The sequence below is a fragment of the Brachycentrus maculatus genome, unplaced genomic scaffold (genome assembly GCF_059751285.1).
Source record: "Brachycentrus maculatus isolate JH-2025_06_01 unplaced genomic scaffold, ASM5975128v1 h1tg000269l, whole genome shotgun sequence".
In the NCBI taxonomy this organism is placed as follows: domain Eukaryota; kingdom Metazoa; phylum Arthropoda; class Insecta; order Trichoptera; family Brachycentridae; genus Brachycentrus; species Brachycentrus maculatus.
In genome coordinates, this window is record NW_028281020.1 from 1688379 (window position 1) to 1705257 (window position 16879).

A 16879-nucleotide genomic window follows, 5' to 3' on the forward strand; every position below is an offset into this window, starting at 1 on the left:
ACCAGATACTTCTAGAACAAAATCTCGACTTCGAACCTCCGAGATGAAGACTCACCGATCCATAACCGGAAACACATTGCGAGACCGAGTAAGAAATACCGACATTCGGAGCATGTGTAAGACGGAGGATATTGTGAGGTGGGGACGACAACGAAGGCGATACTGGAATGAACATATACATAACAAAATGACAAGACAGACTTCCACGTATCGCCCTTCAAGGAATCCCTGAAGGATGCAGACCCCCAGGCAGACCTCCGAAAAGATGGAAAAATAGCTGAGAGTCAACATTCCAAGAGCGACATGCGGAGGCACAAACAGATCCCTAGTACCTACATAAAGAAGAAGAAGAAGAAGCTTTTTATTAATTTGCAGACTAAAAGATCTTTATTATTTGATTGGCAGCAGTGAAGCAAGATCCGGTTCTCCTCCCGGCTCTCCCCCCTTTGTGGATATCACAGTCACCAATCTGGAACATTCTGCCGACCCGCAGACTGTCAGGAATATGCTGCATCGGATATTCAGCGAACATGTCCCCGTGAGTCTTTCAAACTGAGTACAACGATTTTAGAATATTTACTGATATGTACTAGAACTTTACGCAATTACAATAAAGTGTTTTTATTTGAAATTTTTTTACGATTTCGCAAGGAATGCTAAATTTATGCATTTTACAAAATAAAAGGATATTTTTTTATTCTATGAATAATTTATCTTCATATACGAAGGTCGATTTGACCCTTACACTGAATGTCAAGTCAAAACCTGCAATGCACAGAGATGTATTTTCTTCACTGTTCTAATGCATGATTTGCCCCTATTAACGTAGTCGTGTCTCACTCATGTCGCCATTCCGAGAATTGCAAAGATTCTAGTATCTTGATTGTAGAGAATTACGTGCAAACTAAAATATGCATGGCAACTCATTTGCGTTTGCGCGGAGGTATAGAAGGTAGGTTGGCATTAGTTCTAATGGTGGAGACTGACCGGAGTCATTTCGTCGTAACGTAACACGTTACGATGCGAGCATTCGTATAGTCAGTACAGTGAACCGAGCTCATTCTGAGTACTCCATCCAATGTTCGGATGCTCGCCACAAATGTTACGTTACGACGAAATGCTCCGGTCAGTCCCCACCTCGTTGGGAATTTTTCTGTATGTAAAAAATACTGTATGTTGTAACTGAATCACAGATATTGTCAATTTATTATATGCAAATACTGTAATAATGAGACTGCGTATGATATAAATATGTGTATATAAATATACATATAATATTATATTACACAGAGGTCTTGCTGGCACTTTTGTTGATATATTTAAGATTGCAAGATATTTATATAATACGAATTATGACCAGATCAAATTGTAATAGTGGTCTCTCTTTCTCTCTCCATATTTCTTACGTAAAGTAAAACCTTTCCAAGAGTACATTAATTGATGCCCGACTTTCTCTGGGGAGTGGGTTATTTTTTCATAATTTTTCTTTTCCACAAAATTTATGTATTAGAAAGATAGAAATTATGTAAAAATAATTAAAAAAAATAAAACTCACCATCTCTAGGTTACATACAAATATCCAATGATGTCATTGCATTTTAATTACATCATACCATCTGACAAAGGGAATTCGATATTCATTAACGTCGATAATCATTTGAGGAAAATTCGCATCGCACTGACATTCATTTACTTACGGAAAGGTTAACATCTTATTAAATGTCAGATTGTGGTCCCGTGATTAGTGTTGTGAGTCAAAGTTCGGTTCGAACCCACTCTACCACAATTTTATACCTATTTCTAATAATGAGCTGCTTAGGCTCACAGAAATAGTATGGAATTGAAGTATTTTTGTAAATAAGAAAAACACAAATATTTCTCTTTTATTATAAAAAAAAAACAAAACAATAGATACAATGGATTCAATATCTTATGTCAATCAAGATTTGTCACATAGCTTATTTATTTATCTTATCCGTCTTGTCATACTTTCTAAATATGACACCACTAAACCTGATAGATCTTTATGCCCTATTATTACTTCATCAATTTTTGTAAAAAAAATATCATACTCTGGTCATAAATTGTTATAGATTTTTAAGTTAAAGAGTAATGATAACAGGTACCATAATTTGGATTTGTAAAATGAAGGAGTTGCTGGTGAAGGTTAACATATTATTAAACATCATACTCTGGTCATAAATTATGTAATAGATTTTTAAGATAAACAATAATGATAACAGGTATCATAATGTGGATTTGTATAATGAAGGAGTTGCAGGTGGTAGAGGTGAGTGTGCGCGGCGGGGCGGAGTCGCTGGCGGCGCGCGTGCGCGTGAGCGGGTCGGGCGCGGCGCAACTGGCCGTGGCGCGCCTGCACCGGCGGCGCGTGGCCGGGCGGCGCCTGCTGCTGTCCCTCGTGCCCCCGCCGCCCGCCACGCCCCTGCCGCTTCTCAAGAAGCAGGTGGCTTCGCTGCTGCAGGTGAGTCTTTTTCTAATTATACTGCCCAAATATATATATATTTTTTAATGGGAATTTCATTTATTATTTACCTTGCTTACTATGGGTTTATAGATCATTTAGTGGATTTTTGTTTCATCTAGCTAATTCAATATGTTTTTATTTGTGTCTGTGTTGGGAACAGGAGGGATAATCTAGTGTGGGCCAATTAGGAACTTCTCAGCATTTGCTCATTGCTGGGAGTAAACCGCGTTGCACTCCTCAGGAGAAGGCGGACTGTTGACTGCCATCAGCAGACCTTCCGTTCCACTAGAAGAGGGTTCGGCATTTTGTGTCCTACGTTGGTCTATGTTACCAATGTCCTTCACTATTTTTATCATGTATGATACTACCTCTCGTGACAGTTCCTTATGAACTATCACGGATTCGATGTTGGTCAGGTCCTCACCCAGGCTCCTGCAACGCGCCTCCAGCTGTTGTCTTTGAAAGCCGAAAAGGGGGCAAAGCATCAACAGGTGAGGGACATCTTGAGGTGTCTCATCATCACACGTACAGCTGTCGATCTTGGAGATCTTGAAACGATGCATTGTCCTCCATACACTAGAACTGTTTACTTATATTTTTATTCGCCTCCGTGGTGTAATGGTTAGCTTGTTTAGCTACCGTGCTGGAGGTCCTGGGTTCGATTCCCAAAGGGGGCTGAAAATAAATATTAGTGATTTTACACTCTTATATTTATTTGATATTACCCTGGACTGGTCCCTGAAACAGAGGAGTGATCACCTTGTCTCATGTTAGTAACTTCAAGATAACACTGCATCAATACAATGCAGTGCCCTATGCATCATTGGGTGTGGATAAGGGTTGGAAAAATTCATATTGCATTGCATTGTCATATTGCATATTGCAATATATATATATCGCTCATATTGCATTGTCGTCCATACATAAGAAGTGTTTACTTACATTTTTAATCACTTAAATACATGCATCATATTGTTTGTTATTAGAGCTAGCAATTCTGGCTACCATGGTGTACCTTTATTATCGATTTAATCATCATGCCAATACACCAAATTAAAAAACATATATTCATTTCACGCTGGTTATCATGACGTGTTTGATGGGTCTTTTTCAGAGTGCCCCGGATCAGCAGTTGCCGCTGTACCGTCTCCGGGAATTGTACGCCACCCGCTACGGAAGGACCCTTCCCGGAGGCGAGGTGTCCCGTCTGCGGGACACGTGCCTGCTGGTGGACAGCCCCCGCGGGCGCTCCGTCAGGCTACTGCGAGCCCCCCCCGACACCAACTCGCAGACCGAGGTACTAATATTGAAAACTTTTACTTTGTATGTAACAGATTTTAAATTCAACGTCTCATAGTCGTATCTAATGGCAGCCTTTATTAATCCTTTTTTAATTGTGACGTAATTTAAAATAATAGTTTTGGTTTACCCGAGGCCCGGTTTCCATTGCAACTTGCAAATAGATTACCCGAAATAAAAGTGTGAATGTATAATGGAATGCGTTTATATTGAGTTTATGTGAGCTCATAGTATCATAGAACTAAAATCATACACTTATGTAACTTCATCGCGAACTAATAATCATTTAATTGTATAAATTCATGCCTTTAGAAAGATAACGAGTGTTTTTGCCTAGAATTTTCACTCTTAAATTAAAAGAAATCAAAGTAACTATACACATAAAGAGTAAATCCACTTACGAGGCATAGGCTATAAAACTTATAAAGTTAAAGCCTAAGTAGGGCCACGATAAGCAGTGTTACATAAGTCGTAGCTATATTTCAGAGTCACTTGAACGTCAGGTGATTCAAGAAAATGTGTTTATATTTGCAGTGGTGGGGGGAGGCGGAGGTGTGTGGCATGCACGGGGCGCCCCCCGCGCCCGAGGGGGCCGGCGCTCCGGGCGGAGTGGGCGTGCTGCCCGTGTACGCGGAACTCGGTGCCTTCACGCAGCGCCTGCACTGCATGCTCGCTGCCCACGGAGGAGTCATGTTGCTCAACAGGTAACGCTATTTGTTTTTAATTTAAGTTTTACTTAGTAAATAGATACCACTGTTTCTTAAAATTTATTGTGACACGTGTTTCCATGCATTCTGTATCATTTTCAAACACCATATGTGAAGCTAAGTCTAAATTTTAGAGTTGTGTCATTGGGATGTTGAAGGTTGAAAGGGGGTAGAAGCTGTTATTTGTATTGATTTATTATTTTTTTATCAGTGGGAAAATAGGCAATAGGGAGGAGTTATTAGTCATTGTCATATTGTTAATAATGGGTTTATTATAATTTTTATTTTTAAGAATTTCTATTTCAAAATGTTGCCGTTTATGACTTTTCATATTGGTAATTTTTAACTCAACAAAAAAAATAATTAAAATGGACAGATTTTACCACAAAGTGACTACCGAATCTACCGAATTAATGAAATTCTGATTTAACAGTGATAATAATAATAAACCCTTATCCGCACCCCAATGGTGCATAGGGCACTGCATCATATAAACGCAGCCCTCCGCTTCTGGTACCAGTCCAGGGTAATATTGAATAAATATTACAGTGAAAAAATCACTTATATTTATTTTACCCCCCGTGAGAATCGAACCCGGGACCTCCAGAATGGTAGCCGAGCGTGCTGACCATTACACTACGTAGGCGGACAGAATTCTGATTTAGTCACGAATTAATGGAATATATTTTGTATATTGTGTATATTATTATATTGAGAAGTAATGAGCCTGTTTATGTCCAGTCTCCCACAGTGCTACGCCGCCCAGTTTGGTGAGGCGCTGTGTGTGGACGCTGCGCGCGGGGTGCCCCTGGAGCACCTGGTGGGCTGCGCGCGCGGAGTTGTGCTGCGTAGCTCCTCACCTCCGCACCCCAGGAAGCTGGTCATGTCCGTCAACAACGTGCCGCTCACCGCCAACGAATGTAATTATGTTTATTATTTATATAACACCTGATAATAGAGGGAACAAACGCCAGAGGACGCCCACATAGCGAATATCTTTGAGACCTATACGAGGATATGGGCTGTTCAACGTATGATGAGCTGTACAGGGTTTTGCACAATAGACCGGAATGGTGAAGGAGGTGTCATTCGGTGCTGCGGACCAATCCACAGGATTGAGACCACAGAAGGTTTATTTAACACTCAGAATCACTCATATGTACTGTCCATTTGACCATTTAACATTAGAATCACTCATATGTACTGTCTATTAAACGGATGATTTTAACCGGGAAATGGTTACAATCTCAATTAAATTCCACGTTTTAATTACATGCTCGATTTATGTATTAGTTACATTCAGCCAATTCAGTGACAAAATAAAATCCAAGGCAGTTTGGCTATATAATATATATGGCAGGCGCCATGGCTTAGTTGGGTAGACGCTCGACTGCGAAACAGGCGTCGCGGGTTTGATTTCCGCCAAGTGCAAAGTAAATTTGAGAAAGTTTTATCTTCAATTGGTCTGGGTGTTTGTGGTGTATTTTTCGCATTTACCTTCCCTATCCGTACTATCCGACCTGCAGACAAGACTATAATAAAGGCTTTGCGGGTTATTCCTTAACCTGTTAACCGGGCGGTCCGCTGTCCAATCACACAAATTGTAAAGACATGTATGAATGACTAATACGTTTGTTGTTCGAAAAATATATATCCCGCCTGTTCCAGGGCGCAACATATATTTCAAGGACGTATTCATTATCCTACCCGTACCTGATTTTTTTACGTTTGACGTATTTATGCGTCCCGCCTGGTTAACAGGTTAAAAAAATGTATAATATTTTACCGTTATGTTAATTGTTGGCAGTAATTTTATTATCAATTAATTATTTGGCGATTATATAACAAAATTATGACTATAATTAGAAATAATGACCTTTTGTTATAATTAAATTAGGAGAATGTCAAGTTATTGTGCCACAAATCCAGCTTCTCCCCAATTTGTATACTGTGCAATCATTGATGGATGTAATATTTTAGTGTCAGGAAGTACCTCCCAGGGCTCGGGATCCGGTCACGGAGACGAGGATGTGCCGGGTTCCCTCGCCTCCCTGCGAGCTCTCCTCGCCCGGGAGCTGTTGGACTTGCTTCGAACTGTTCCTAGGTGCCAGATGCCATTTAGCAGGTACCTTTACATTATTACATTATTATTTCATTATGCCTAGAGACTAGACTTAACTAGAGTGAAGAATCAAACCCTGGACCTCAAATCCTGTAAAACCGTCATTTTGTGATTGATTTTAATGGTCAGCACGCTCGGCTACTATGCTAAAGGGTCCGGGGTTTGATTCCCGGTGGGGGAGGGGTGAAAATAAATATTACTGATTTTACGCTACAATATTTATTTAATTATCCTAGACTGGTCCCTGAAGCGCAAGAGTGATCACCTTGCCTTCATGTAAGTAACAATCAACATAACACCGCACCTATCATATATTTGATACAGGTGTGGATAAGGGTTAGAGAGAGAGTAGTATGACGTTAGAGAGAGAGAGAGAGTGTATGTGGTTTTGGGCAGTGATCTTAAATAATGATAAATGTTGAAATAAACTGTAACATTTTCTTCCACAGATTAATCCCGAGTTATCATCTCCACTTTGGTAGGCAGTGTCGTGTAGCCGACTACGGATTCACCCGCCTCGCTGACTTGCTAGACTCCCTCAGTCATACTGTTCAGGTAGGCCCACTGATCCAGTTTATTTATGCGTTTTATTTCATCATTTATTGTTTACTGTGTCTTTGCTTTCTCATCGGACTAATTTTACTGCTGCCAGATAGTGCTAAGGTTAAAAAGGGTTGTTAAGTTTTAGTAGAGGGCTATTATTTTTAGCATTAACGGACATCGCTCACTCCTTTCAAGAACATCATATATCAACAAAACTTGATTTTTCAGAATGTTTTTAAAGTTTAAAAATATAAGACAATGTATTCAAAATAAATATCAAGCCACTTATTGAACTTATTACTGTGCAACAGATCGTTTTAGGTAAAACCTGAAGGTTTTTTCTCCTTTTGAAAAATATTTATTATATTTTTAAAAAATAATTACTTTACAATACAATACAATACCTTTTCTTCAAAATGCAAAAACAACAGTAGCAGGTAAATATTAAGTTAAAAATATTCCTCTTTTGCTGGGATATAGTACATTTTCTGGGCATTCCGAAAACATGCACAGCTGAAAATTGACGATTTTAGATTCATGACGTTCCTGAAAGGAGTGAGCGACATGTTCCTGAATATCATTGTCTGCGCTGTATATCTCACTGTAGAGGTTTTTATTCTCCAGGTGATGGGCGAGGGTTCAGGCCGAGTGATCACCTTGAGTCACGCGGCCCAGATAAAGAGGTTCACAGCTGACCTGCTGAAGGTGCTCCGAGCGCAGCCGGAGAAGACTCTCCTTATAAGCCAACTACCGCAACTATATCAGAGGACTCTCGGTATGTTTGCAAAAACTGATTAATTTTATCACGAAAGGAGGAAAACTGTTTTTAAATAAATATAGTCTTTAATTTTGCGCTGAAATTATTATTGTTTGTCAGTTCATATTTTGTGGGGATGCAATCGGAACAAAGAAGACGAAAAAGCCTTTCAGTTCCGAATGGGGTTCCGTTAGTAAGGTCTGTCTGTGGTACCGTTGTTAGTACACGGCCTATGTCAGGGTCTCTAAATTCAACCTCCCAATATCGCAATTTCTATTTTCCAATTACTATTTGTCATTTAATTTAATAATCTAATCAGTAATTTGATTTGTATATTGAATATTAAAATCAAACAGTGATTTTTAAAGTCTACTAAATTGTATTTTATTATTAAAAACACATAAAATTGGTGACAATTGTTTCACCTTGTTAAGGCATTTTCAAACTACTGTTTGAGAGTTCTACAAATTAAACACATAATCTATAAATAGTTATTTGATTATTGGTAAGACTCTTTTACTACTTATCATTCAATTAATCCCATCGTTAATTAAAAGTCATTTGATTACTTGAAGGTCGAGAGTTTGAAGCTGTGGAATACGGCGCTTGTCATCCTGAGGACCTTGTGGGGGGAGTGTCTCGCAGCTGCGTGGCTCTGGGGCCCGAGGAGGGGCGCATCAGTCTGCCCCGACATCGCCAGACTCCCGAGGAAGTCGCACGCATCCGACACTTTGCATCGCAGGTGAGATTCGTGCTCTGCAAGGGAGAGAAAAAACTACAGCATCAAACATGCTATCTCTTATTCATGGCAGTTAACAACAAATAAATCAGTACATTAAGGTTTTTTTTTACTTATAAAAAAGCACAAAATAGAAAGTGAAGTAATTGTATATAAAAAAATTATTCATCCGTGAAACCATTCCGTGTTTTTGTTTTATATAGATGCCGATAGAGACAATTTTACTTTAAAAACAAAAATTCTTGTTTAGAACTATTACATAAATCAAATAATAGTCAAATACACTTTAAAATGCTCTTTTTGCAAAATTATGCCACTTACATTATTTTTGTAGGAAATCAATTTATTTATGTGATTCACATGTTTTAACCCCCTTGCTTTCTTATCTTGTATTAGATCTTTCTCCTCAACTCTGTGTTTATTTTTTCTAAATGTTTGTTACACATAAAATCTCTTCATTTTTGACAGATATAAAGTGTTGCGTTTTGTCACTAAAACAACATATCTACAGTGAGAAGATCAGATAAAAATAAGCTTAATGAATCAAATGGTTTCAAAAACTCTTTTTTTCATTGTTTTGGCTATGTAAGTTTATAAAAAAAAATCCATCAATTGATATTTTTCAGGCTGCGGAGCTACTCCGTCATGCCCCCAACTGCCGCCTGGAGCTGTCTCGCTTTGTGCCGGCGTACCACACACACTTTGGCAGGCAACTTCGGGTGGCACACTATGGACTCCCCAAAGTGCAGGACTTATTCCACGCCATTCCTGACACTGTTGAGGTGAGTTTTATATGTATATTTGTAGAGAAAACTAGTAAATAAAATTATTGATCAAAAGTCAATTAATATCTGTGATTCCTCGTAATATTTAAAATATTATTAAAAAAATATCTTTCACAGTAAAAATTGTATCTAAAAACTAATTTTATCTCCAAAAGACCAGCATGCCTCCAACAGACCAGAAGCTTAAAGCATTTGAGGTTGACCAAACAAAAATCGCATTGTGTCCACTCAATCGCGAGTCAAGTCCAAATAGACATATGGGTATGACATTTATGTATCAACATTTATTGGAATGTTATGTAATCTACTTCTGTTCGTGTCATGTCAGGTCCCCCTGACGTCGACTATCACTTGAGAGTTATTGTCTTTGTCTTGGGCAGCTCTAAACAACGCCTCGACGGTCCCAATCCCTATCCAATCTCGTATATTCCGGAGCCAGGAGATTTGTCTTCTGCAATCTGCATTATGTTTTGTTGTACTGTTGTTATGTTATGTAATCAGCATTTTGTTTTGTTGCGGGCAGATGTGGTTGAACGAGGAGGGCGAGCGCGTGGTGGGCCTGCTGCCGTGTGCGGCGCGGCGCGTGCTGGCCGCGCAGCTGGGCTCACTGCCGCTGCCGCTGTCCTTTGCTGCTCTCCCGCACGCGTACCGAGCCGCTCACGGCCATGCGCTTCTGCCCGCCGCTTACGGCTGCCCGGACCTTATCACCCTACTCAGGACCCTCCCGGACATTCAGGTAAACTCAAGTCCATAACATTCCTTCATAATAATAATGATTTTTTTGGATAATTTATAAAGCGCAAGAGAAAAACAATAAGAATCTCACAAAACGGTAACATATTTGCAAGAATCTCACTAATCAGTTGATTTCGAACCCTGGATATAATAGCGGTAAACTTGATGAACTTTAATGTAGCTATTCTCTTATAAGGCTGTGAAACATGGGCCCTTACAAGGGCCCAGAGCAGCCATGCACTAAGCTTGAGAATGTCTGCGTAGAATTTTAGGGGTGCGGTGGTTCGACTTAGTGAGGAATGAAGAAATAAGGCTTAGGACGCAGCTAATCTTGCTCACAACTTCACGAAAAGGGGATTCTAACCCTTATCCGCACCCTATAGTGCATAGGGCATTGCATCATATAAACGCAGTGTTATAGTGATTCTTAACACATAAATGAAAGGTGATCAGCCCTCCGCTTCAGACACCAGTCCAGGGTAATATTGAAAAAATATTAGAGTGAAAAATCACTTACATTTATTTGACCCCCCCTATGGGAATCGAACCTGGGACCTCCAGCACGGTAGCTAAACATGCTAACCCACGGAGGCGGACAAAATAAAGATAATAAATAATAATAAAAATAAAAAATAATAATTTAGCCATGTTGTATCCAGTTGGTGGAGGGCGTCGGCGAGGGCGGGGCCACAGTGGCGGTGCGTGCGGGGGGCGCCGCCCCCGCGCCCGCGCCGCAAGGCTGGGGCGGCGCGGCGCTGCTGGCCTACCGCGTGCTGGCCGGGGACCGCTGCGTGTCCAGCGGAGGCCCGCCCCTCGACCACTTCCGGGACCAGTTCCGCGAGCTCGCCGGCTACGAACCGCCCCTGGACACGCTCAAGCGAAATAACTGTATCAAGGTAGGCACACAACATCCCATATATTATATTCTTATGTACCTATCTTAGCGTTTACTTACAATCTTGTATTTATTTAGATTAACAGTGACAGGTATATTGAAAGCTTTTAAATGTAAATTCACAGTAAAATCGGGATACTGGATAATTTTATATTGTTTCACATTTTCAATAAATTTCGCAACTTAGTTAAAAAAAAAAATGCTTAGCAAGAGCAGATCTGTCAGAAAGCCTAGATGCTTCTGTATCAGATCTGGGCATGCGGTGGGACAGCTTTCAATATCTTAGCGTTTTAAATTTAAGTTTTACTTAGTAAATACCACTATTTCTTAAAATCTATTATGACATTATTACAACATTAAAGGTTGAAGAGAGGGTAAGAGCTGTTTCTTATTTTCAACCCCTTCTTCAACGTCCCAACGACACAATGCTAAAATTTAGACTTAGCTTCACACACGTGGTTTAAAAACGATGCAGAATGCATCGAAACACATGTCACAATGGATTTTAAGAAATACTGGTATTTATTAAGTAAAACTTAAATTCAAATTGGATAGATTTTACCACAAAGTGACTGCCGAATCAATTAATGAAATTACCTATGTTAGCATTTAACAATTTTATTATTTCCTTTCTCATCAATTCTTTACCTACAGATGCCAAAGGAGTAAATGGCATTTTAATATTTCGATGATGTCATCCTTCTACCGGCAGTTGCGATAATTTTTTACGCATTTTACTTTGATTGTTGTTGCTATAATATTTTTCATTTAAAATAACTCGCCCTTATATAATTTACCATTAAGTTAACATCATGTTAATCTTATGCAGTGTATTGTGTACCATTGGAGATAACGTTTTAAATAATACTATCATCTCAATCCATTAAGTAGCCAACTCTGTCTGTGCTAAAATATGAGGGAACAAAGTCAATTTGCTAATCATTTAGTGGAAATTACTGATCTAATTTTGTCATATTAGTGTACGCAAGAATAGTACAAAATGTTTAAAAATGTATAAATTGGCATTCCCAAGTTGCATTTTAATTGAGTTGGTAATATTACGAGCAGGTGACTAACTGGCGAGTTAGTCTCACGATACTGTGGCGCTGTGTGGGGCGCCTGGCGGCTACTCAGGCAGAGCGAGCGCTCTCTTGCAGCGCCCTTCATCAGCTGTACCAGCAGCACTACCAACACCCGCTTCCCTTCAACCGCCTCGGTCAGTCTGCACACTCACTTATTTCCTGTATGCATCTCCTTATTGTATAAATGCCTCTGGAGTTCCAGCTCCCAGTGTGGTCAGAAATAAATGTTTTTTCATTTTATGGGTTACCCTGGACAGGTAGAATCCAAACCATGCAGTTTATAATATTTTTTTTGAAGAGAATTATTTGTGTTTATTATTTACAAAAATACTTCAATTTCATACTATTTCTGTGAGCCTAAGCGGCTTATTATTAAAAATAGATATCAAATGGTGGTAGAGTAGGTTCGAACCCAAAAACTCTGACTCAAGAGTCATCGACACTAACCACCAGACCCCAACCCACACTTGATTAATCATCCTAATTTATATAATAGGATTTTTTTTTTAAATATTATTTTGCCGTATTTATTGACACAATGTCTCAGAATGTTTTAAACATAGGGCGTTTGTGCACTACACGGAATTTTACCGTCAGGCTCGTCAGTTAGCATTTTAAAACGATAATTGGCTTGGATTGGCTTGTGCTTTTGTCCATCTTTCTTCAGAGCTCTTGATCGGTGCGTGAACACGTTGCGCGTAAATTCGATCACTCTAAACTGTCATAGTTGCTTTCATTTTTCAAAACCGGACTGCCGGACGGTAAAATTCTGTGTATGTAGTGCACAAACACCCATACTGTTTATCAATGTTACATATTGAACTACTCCATCGGGAATCAGAGTCATGACCTAAAGCTACAGAGACGGAAAATAAATCTACCACTAGTGGACTACAACAGTATAATTGTTTAAGATATAATTCAATGAACTAAGAAATTGTGTAAATGGTCATTTATATGTATTTATACATTAGCAGGTTTAGATTCAGTGGAAAGCATAGTAGAGCAGTGCCCGGAGATTTGGGAAAGGCAGGGAGATATGGTGCGGGTGCGTCCCGGGCTGTCTAACCTCCTGCCTCCTGCATCCAACCCCCGAGTGGAGTTGCTGCCCAACACGCCCCCGGGACAAAAGGTGATTATCTGGACCCTACATTGCTGATATACATTGCCACTTCGCAGAATTATATATGTAATTAAATATTTGGTTATGTGCAGTCGAGCGGAGTGTGGAGCACCCCGCCGGCCGTGGCTTGCGGACCCTGGAGGGCTCCCCCCGCCCCCTCCGCCCTCCCACTGCCCGCTCCGCAGCTGCTAATCAACACCAATACAAACAAAAGTAAGTACCACTGCATGCATATATACGTACCCGTGAGAGTACAACAAGCCCTTGTTAACTTAAGGTCTCATTATTTGCTCGGTTCATTCCCATAAAACAAATTCCTTTTCAGTTTTAACTTGCATCCTACAGCATATTGGATTCTTCTACGGCTACTCCATAATCATTTTCTCTTTTTACTATGAGGTAGATTTTTTCTTTCAAAAAACAGTTTAACATAATCTAAATGTAGTATGCTAAATTCTATTTTTGTACAGTGGATATGTTTCTGAGCCCCTTTTTTTAAAATTCTGTTTTTCGTGAAATAGAAGAATTAAAAAAAAAATGTGTGTAAAAATGGGATTTGATTTTTCAATTTTCAATAATACATTTGCAATAGACCTATAACTATATAATATAACTAAATATGCTAAAAGTCCGTTAACACACTAAGGGCAGGAAAGGTGTTTTTAGCCATTCGGTCAATTGATGCTTAAGTACGGGAAGTTTATACCTTCTGCGCCGGCCTCATTTCAATGTCAAAAATAAAGGAATTACATATTTAATGTTTTTATATGAATATTATGTACCAATCTCTTTGTTAAGGTCTTAACTATATGTACATCCTCAAAAATTTACCAAGCAATGGTGTCTAATGTTCTTTTACTCTGTTTTGCTCCAGGAAGGGTGCGGCTAGCCGCGCAGTTTGACAGCCCCGCTTAAGTTCTGATCTCAGCACGGACATTCCTCATCCGCTTCTTACAGCAAAGAACTGAACGTCCTTTATTTTAATTTAATTTGTGTTCATCTACTTTTAAGGAAAATTTGATGTGTTTTTAAACTACTTACCTACTTTTATGTATTAAGCTAGTCTTATTTTAAATCTATTACATAATGTCGATGTCAATTATAGGGACACTTAAAAGAAATATTATGAAAGATAGCTTATGTTTACACGACCAAAGTTTTATTGTATCGAGATTATTATTATACAGATGTAGCGTTAATTTATTTATGTGCAAATGAAACTAACTTTCATGGTATTTAGAATTATGTACTTACGCACAATGGCTATTCTGAACGTGTATAGCATGTTATCCTTGTCGGAATTATTTTATCTGTGATTGTTTCGAAACTTTATTAAAATAAATTTTAACGGAATAATTAATTCGAAGCAAAAAAGCGCAAATATTTTAGTTAGGTGTAATTTAGCCATTCCCGGCTCTGAGCCATTTTCGGTCAGCATTTTAAGACCCTAAAAGCTATCATACTTAGGAATCCTATTTCTAATTTATATCATACACTATTTTTAACATTATTTATTAATCTAATCAAGACAATCTCAATATCTCTCTTAAAATGTTGACCACAAATGTGTCTTACCGTCTAATTATATGTAATATTTCTGTGATTTCAGTACATAACCAGATTTATTGTAAATGTAAGCATCAATTTACTTGGATATATTTTATAAAATGTATTATGGTTGAAGCTTGATGGGAATTCCTCGAGCTAGCGTCCTAGATAACCTAAGTATAACCATTTTCGTGAACTCCATTTTGGTAAGCTTCGATACTCCCCGAGTTAGTTTACGTATTGGTCTTGCAAACCGAGAGAATATACGGGTGAGTAAAGAGCATAGTATGGAACCGCAGGTACTTCCTACCAGGAGTAGAGACTGATTACTCCATACTCCCAATTCTGCTGTCCTTATTGAGACAAATGGCACCTGTAATTTTGTAAATAGCAACTGAACTGCTTACCTATTTTATTATTTCTTACTAACGTTTGATGGCTACTAAATCTATCTACTTGAATTTAATAGAGTATGTATGTGCACCTTGGGAGCTCACTAAAATAGTGAGCAAAGACAGGTACAAGTGGATGATCTATTGAATCGTTCCTTTACGATTTTTATATTGACAAAGCGGTCGGAAAATTAGAGGTCACAGGCTATTAAAATGACAGAATTAGTTTTCGCATAATATGACATACTCACTGTAATTTTCGTCTGTCAAATGCAAAATGGAGGTTTTTTAATAATAGTAAAGTGATTGAATTTGTTAGATTATCACGGCCATTCATATTAGCAGGGGTTGTTTACCATTGTGCTTAGAAATTCACTTTTGCCGACATTTATAGACCCCTCTGGTGTTAGTCCCTGCAGTAGCGGCCTAAATGTCTACAAATAAGAGTTTTGACACACAATTACATAATAACCTAGATAAAAGTGATAAGAATGCAGATTTTTAACATTTGTATGAAAGTTTTTAACTTTTTTATGTTGTTGATGTTGATGTTGCTAATATGGAACACTTTGGGTATGATGCTCTTACTAAGGATAGCAGAATTGTTTCTTTATTATAATATTATCAGTTGTAAAACATTCCCCCTAATTTTATACTGCATTGATAAAATTGGTGTCTATTAAATAATAATAACAATATATACCGATGTGTAGAGGTAGCGTAAATCACTTCTTATTAAAAATTGGGGTTCATTTACTGAAATTAAAATTCTTTTGTGATGTTATTTTTTTTACAACTTTTATAATATTTTTATTTTATATTAATGTGTAATAAACTAAGAAGGTGGATTGTTGTTGTGTTTTTTGTCCTTTAAGTTTTAATCATTAGATTACTTACCAATATTAACACCATTTTAGTACAACTCGGTGAAAATTTTATCCATCAAACTACAAATGATATATATTTTTTAACAACTTTGGAACTTACAATTATAAGGTTCTTTTTATATTGTTTCATAAAATAAATTGATTTTAATTAACCCTTTTTTTATTTACAATATTTAATCATGCAACAACAAAAAAACTGTTGGAAAAAGATAATCATGTACCTCAAAAAATAATTAAATATGTATCGGACGATAGACTTTCCAATTGTGTTATAGTTGTGCCATGTTTATACCTATTTCCAAATTTTACTTGTTTTATGCAACTTAACTTTATTCTAATAGAGTTATTTAAAAAAAACAGCTGCATTAAAATTATCCATTTTTTTATATTTCTTATTCTGTTGTGCAAAACCAATCCAAAATGTCTTGGTAGCAAAAATACACTTAAAAACTTAAACCCTTACCGTCGAATGAGATTCGACATTGATTTTTTCCTCGTAGGTCCCATATCAAATGTTATTTAACATTTTCTTCATCATTAGTATTATGAAGTCAAAATGCATACTACATTTTTTTCACTCGTATCTATTAAAATAGTATGTGGAGTAAAGGACGGATGATTTTTTGCTCATTGGATTGTGTAACTGTCTACCTGGATTTTTTTTGAGGCCCGGAGGGTTAATATTATCAAACCAAATGTACTTGAAATTGTTTGTAGAACTTTTTTGAGTTCTTAATAAAAGTGTCTTTTTGCTGTTAAACATAGATGGTTTAAGTTTGC

General features: G+C 38.0%; 1 protein-coding gene across 3 annotated transcripts in view; it reads left to right on the forward strand.

Annotated features, from left to right (window-relative positions):
• The window catches only part of Marf1 (meiosis regulator and mRNA stability factor 1-like protein), a 27284-nt gene extending 11031 nt beyond the window's left edge, over positions 1–16253 (forward strand). The window contains exons 11-26 of one of the 3 annotated variants that reach the window (XM_088266520.1): positions 406–538; positions 2273–2482; positions 3600–3782; positions 4319–4488; positions 5233–5411; positions 6472–6616; positions 7063–7168; positions 7781–7931; positions 8489–8655; positions 9279–9434; positions 9961–10173; positions 10832–11068; positions 12136–12283; positions 13124–13281; positions 13365–13485; positions 14147–16253. In XM_088266520.1, coding sequence (XP_088122646.1) covers positions 406–538; positions 2273–2482; positions 3600–3782; positions 4319–4488; positions 5233–5411; positions 6472–6616; positions 7063–7168; positions 7781–7931; positions 8489–8655; positions 9279–9434; positions 9961–10173; positions 10832–11068; positions 12136–12283; positions 13124–13281; positions 13365–13485; positions 14147–14187 — 2518 coding nt within the window. In that variant the 3' untranslated portion in view covers positions 14188–16253. The remainder of the gene's footprint in view (positions 1–405; positions 539–2272; positions 2483–3599; positions 3783–4318; positions 4489–5232; positions 5412–6471; positions 6617–7062; positions 7169–7780; positions 7932–8488; positions 8656–9278; positions 9435–9960; positions 10174–10831; positions 11069–12135; positions 12284–13123; positions 13282–13364; positions 13486–14146) is intronic. The other 2 variants (XM_088266521.1, XM_088266522.1) reach the window with 2 other exon arrangements.
• The last annotated feature ends 626 nt before the right edge of the window (positions 16254–16879 follow it).